Source organism: Rattus norvegicus, chromosome 13 (assembly GCF_036323735.1).
Source record: "Rattus norvegicus strain BN/NHsdMcwi chromosome 13, GRCr8, whole genome shotgun sequence".
Taxonomy (NCBI): domain Eukaryota; kingdom Metazoa; phylum Chordata; class Mammalia; order Rodentia; family Muridae; genus Rattus; species Rattus norvegicus.
In genome coordinates, this window is record NC_086031.1 from 96066493 (window position 1) to 96071057 (window position 4565).

Genomic DNA, 4565 nt, shown 5'->3' on the forward strand with positions numbered 1-4565 from the left:
CTGCTTGAATTGCTGCCTTGGCTGCGCAGTGGACTGACTCAGCTAAGCTGAATAAACCCTTTCCTCCCTAAATTGCTTTTGGTCATGGTCTTTAACACAGAAGGAAGAAAAAAAAAAAAAACGGAAAACAGTTTTTCTTCCTTCATGATTTCACTTATACCTTTCTCTTCCTATAGGACACTTATTCAGTATGAATAAAGACAGTAGACACCCTTGTCTTGTGCCAAGAAAAAGTGCTATTTTCCATCTTGAGCACAATGTTGGCTAAAAGTTTGTATTATCCCATTACAATGAGGAAAATTCTCTTTTCCTACTTTGCTCAGGACTTTTATCATGAAGGTATGTGGGATACTCAAATACTTTTTCTGACTACCTTTGAGCTGATCATGTGATTTGTCTTTACATTATGAACTACATTCTTTTAAAATGTTTTTTTTTTTTGCTTTGACAATTTCTTAAATTCTTTAAGATGAATTTCTTCTAATTATATGAGCACACTGTAGCAGACATCAGATCCCAGATGGTTGTGAGCCATCATGTGGTTGCTGGGAACTGAACTCAGAAACACTGGAAAAGCAGTCAGCGCTCTTAACCACCGAGCCATCTCTCAAGCCCATGAATTACATTTTTATTGACTCGTATGTCAAACCAACTTTGCACCCCTGGGATGAAACCAGTTTGGCTGTGATGTATGATCATAATATGATCTCGAAATCAGCTTACAAATACTTTGTGAGGCTTTCTGCACGTGTGTTCATCAGGGAGTATGGCTTGTAGTCTTCTTTGTCTGTATCTGAGTTCAAGACAAATCTTGTGCTGGCTCCACAGAAAGAGCTTGGTGCTGTCCCTCCCTTTCTACTTGATGCAATGAGTACTGGTATCAGGCCTTCCTTAAAAGCTGGGTGAATTTAGCAGCACACTTCTCCAGCCCTGCTTCTTTGTACTGAGACGTTTAAGCAAAGCTTTTTGTATCTTAGTTTGCTATAGGTGTGTTTAGACTTCTATATTCTGGCCTTAATTTCTTTAACTCATATACACTTAAAATTTTACTTATTTTGTCTAGATTTTCTAGTTTGTTGGAATCTTAAGTTTTCAAGGCATTCCTAATGATCTAGCTTCCATTAGTCTGCCATAGCAACTCCATCATTTGATTTTTACTAATTTGCATCTTGTGTTTCTTTTGTTTACCTTGGCTACTGTTTGGTCCATCTTGTTCACCTTTTGTCTGGTTAATGTAGCATGCTGTTCTTTTCCTCATTCACCCCATTTTGCTTTGTATTACTTGTTGCAGTCTGTGGACTTGGGTGCAGCTGCTTCTTGATTTTCCAGAGTTTGGAGCTATACATTGGTTATTGACTTTGAATGTTTTGTTTTTAATGTAAACACACGGAGCTAGGACAGCAGTCTACACTGCACTCTAAAGGTTCTGGTAGGTCATGCACTCCATTTCATTTGATTCTAAGGATTTAATTTCTTGATCTCTTCAATGATCCAGTTTGGTGACTCTCCTGGCTGTATCTTGAGGTGATTTTGTAATATTCTTATACATGTTTTGAATTCCTTTTGTTTCTTAGGGAACTCTGCAATTTCTCACGTGTTTTCCAGTATTGAGAGGCCTGTGGAGTGTTGGGTGGAGTAGCTGTCACTCTGTGGGGAGATGGGATGGAATGTCACTGAGTTTTTTGTGCTGTGCCCATCCGTTGGAGAGTACATGCCCTCTGGTTCACAATGATTTTTCCTATTCTTCTGGTTCAATTTATATCAATCTCCATGATGGGCTGTCTTCACTTGGGTTTATGTTCAGGACGGGGCTTGGGGGGAACCCAACTACAGAAACAATTATGATGGTTTAATAGAAGTTAGCTACAGAAGACAATACTGAATTTAACCTGTGTCCCTATAAGGTTTGAAAACAGGAGTCCTAGAGTCTTGGCTAGGGAGTGAAGACTGAATGAGGTGAGGTTTAGAGATAGGACTAGGAACGAAGTCAGACTATGGGTTACACGTCTGAAGAGCAGTAGAGAAAGCACTGCAAATAAACTTTGAGAGTGGAAGGACAGACGTGAGCGTAAAGTATACGTAAGCAGGTTATGTAAGAGGATCAGCAGTTCAAGGTTATCCTCAATCACTTAAAAGTTCAAGGCAAGCCTGGGCTACATGAGACCCTTTCTCAAAAGAATGCCATGGCAAATCATGGAATTATAAGTGGAAATCATATTATCAAATGTGCTAACTATACAAAATGAACATGATTTATAGGAAAAAGCAACATTAGAACCAGTGCATTGGGTGAAACTCATTTACCTAAATGGTAAGAGGAAATGCATTATACAAAATAATCCCCAAAAACTTTAGTAGAATTAAGTGAAGATACAAATTATTTCTAGGCTTGCACCTCCAGAAGCTCACATTCCAGAATACACAGGCTAAAGACCGTCCCTGAGGACACTGTGGCCTGTCTACCCAGGAACTCCATGTCAGTGATGGGACCTGGACATCTGTGCCCATTTTCCCTCAAGGACTCACCAGAAGCCCCAGAGGAGCACAGGCTCCTGAGCAGGGCTTGCCTCACCTGTCCTGCCTGAGCCCCCGAAACCCAATCAGCAGCACCGCTGCTGCCCAGGACACGGGAGCTGCCAGTATTTCCGACCTAAGAGTTGAGAAATCCAAGCTCTGTGTGAGCATGCACGTGTGGTTTTTTTGAGACAGAGTTTCTCTGAGTAAGAACAGTCCTGGCTGTCTTGGAACTCACTTTGTAGACCAGGCTGGCCTCGAACTGGTGATCCTCCTGCCTCTGCCTCCAGAGTGCTAGGATTAAAAAGGTGTGTGCCACCATGCCCAGCCAGAAATCCAAATTCTTATTCCAAGTTAAAGACTTACTTTTCCTGTACCAGTGATGCCTGCTTTCAATTTCCAAATCTTTCCCAAGTGTTGACCCCTGGGAGAAGCAGGCAGGTTTGAGCACAACTTGCGGGCTCGCTCACAGATGCTTTCCCTCTAAGAAGCCTTAGAGATAGAGTCTGGTTCCCCAGGAACTGAGGGCAGCATGAGCTGGGACGTACCACACAGGACAGTATGGGTGGGGGAGGCAGTCTCAGCGAGCCTCATGACTTCTCTACCCTGACCCTCCCCCTCTCATCAGCAACACCAAGAGCACCATCACGAAGGAGTCTACATTTTTGGTTTGTACATTGAGGGAGCACGATGGGATCCGCAACAGGAAGTGCTGGAAGACGCACTGCCCGCTCAGCTGTGCTGCGAATTCCCTGACATCCACTTCTTGCCAACAAAGGTAATCCCAGACTTGAGAGGGAAAACCAAACCTGTGAATTCTCATTACCGTGACCTTGTGAGGGAATTGCAGGTTAGGCAGAACAGGACGATACTGTTAAAAGAGCTCAGAATAGGGTAACACTGATGTCTGGTGTTACCTCTCAGAACAGTACACCAAAAGTTATCAAGTTAGCTCTATTTTAACTTCTCTAGACACAATTTCAACGTGCAACTACTCTATCATTAAATATGTTCAGTGCAAAGACATAAATACCCTCAAACCTACTCACAGAAAATGTGATCTATTGGTTTTAACTGTGAATTGACTAGGAATCTTTATTTTTAGATTACTGAAATACCTGAGGATTCCGACCAGTCAGAACTGCAAACTTTTGAATGTCCAGTTTACTACACACCTGAGAGGACAAGAAACGCTACTGGTTTACCGACAAGTCTTTTGACATCAGTGCATTTACCGACGAAGAAGCCTCCGAGCCACTGGATCACCATGCAGGTCGCACTGCTATGTGAGAAGAATGAATGAATAAATATGCATACCAAACTGCTTAAGGTTGCGCTCTACCTCCACGGCCTGCGTCAGGGCAGCATGCACATATGGGGAATAGCACGTGCCTAGCCAGACTTGGCAGGTGTGTGGGAGACTTCGCCAGGTGAGCAGTGTCTGTGGTAAAGGAACACAGATGCTTCAACTATTAATACACATTTGCTGTAAATGCGTTACAGAACTTGGTAGGTTTTGTTTTGCTTTTTAAGATGTATTTATTATGAGTACACTGTCGCTCTCTTCACACACACCAGAAGAGAGCATCAAATCTCCTTACAGATGGTTGTGAGCCACCATGTGGTTGCTGGGAATTGAACTCAGGACCTCTGGAAGAGCAGTCAGTGCTCTTAACCACTGAGCCATCTCTCCAGCCCTCCGCACTTGGTGTTCTTAAATACCAAATAGTAAACACAGTCAGTTTTTAGGAGTTGGGAGTTCTACCCCTAACCCCTCAGATTCCACTGTTGGGATTTTGTTTTGTTAAGACTAAGATTCACTCTCCAGCCCAGGATGACCTCAAATCCATGAAGAGCCTCCTGACCCAACCTCTTTGGACGGTCACAAGAGTTGGCTCAGGATCTAGAATCTTTGCTTGCTATAAACCTGCTGGTCAAGTCTCTGGGTACCTACAGTTCAGAAAGACTCAAAAAAGAAAACAAAACAAAAACAAAAAAATCCAGTGATCCCAAAGCTGTGGCAAAGAGAAATGAGGCTCTAACAGCAGCTC

At 42.8% G+C, this 4565-nt stretch overlaps 1 protein-coding gene across 9 annotated transcripts in view; it reads left to right on the top strand.

The window, feature by feature from the left end:
- Dnah14 (dynein axonemal heavy chain 14) overlaps positions 1-3835 on the top strand; it is a 216593-nt gene extending 212758 nt beyond the window's left edge. For all 9 annotated transcript variants that reach the window (XM_039091477.2, XM_039091479.2, XM_063272768.1 and 6 more), the window contains 2 exons: positions 3143-3292; positions 3620-3835. In XM_039091477.2, coding sequence (XP_038947405.1) covers positions 3143-3292; positions 3620-3817 — 348 coding nt within the window. In that variant the 3' untranslated portion in view covers positions 3818-3835. The remainder of the gene's footprint in view (positions 1-3142; positions 3293-3619) is intronic.
- Positions 3836-4565: the final 730 nt, after the last annotated feature.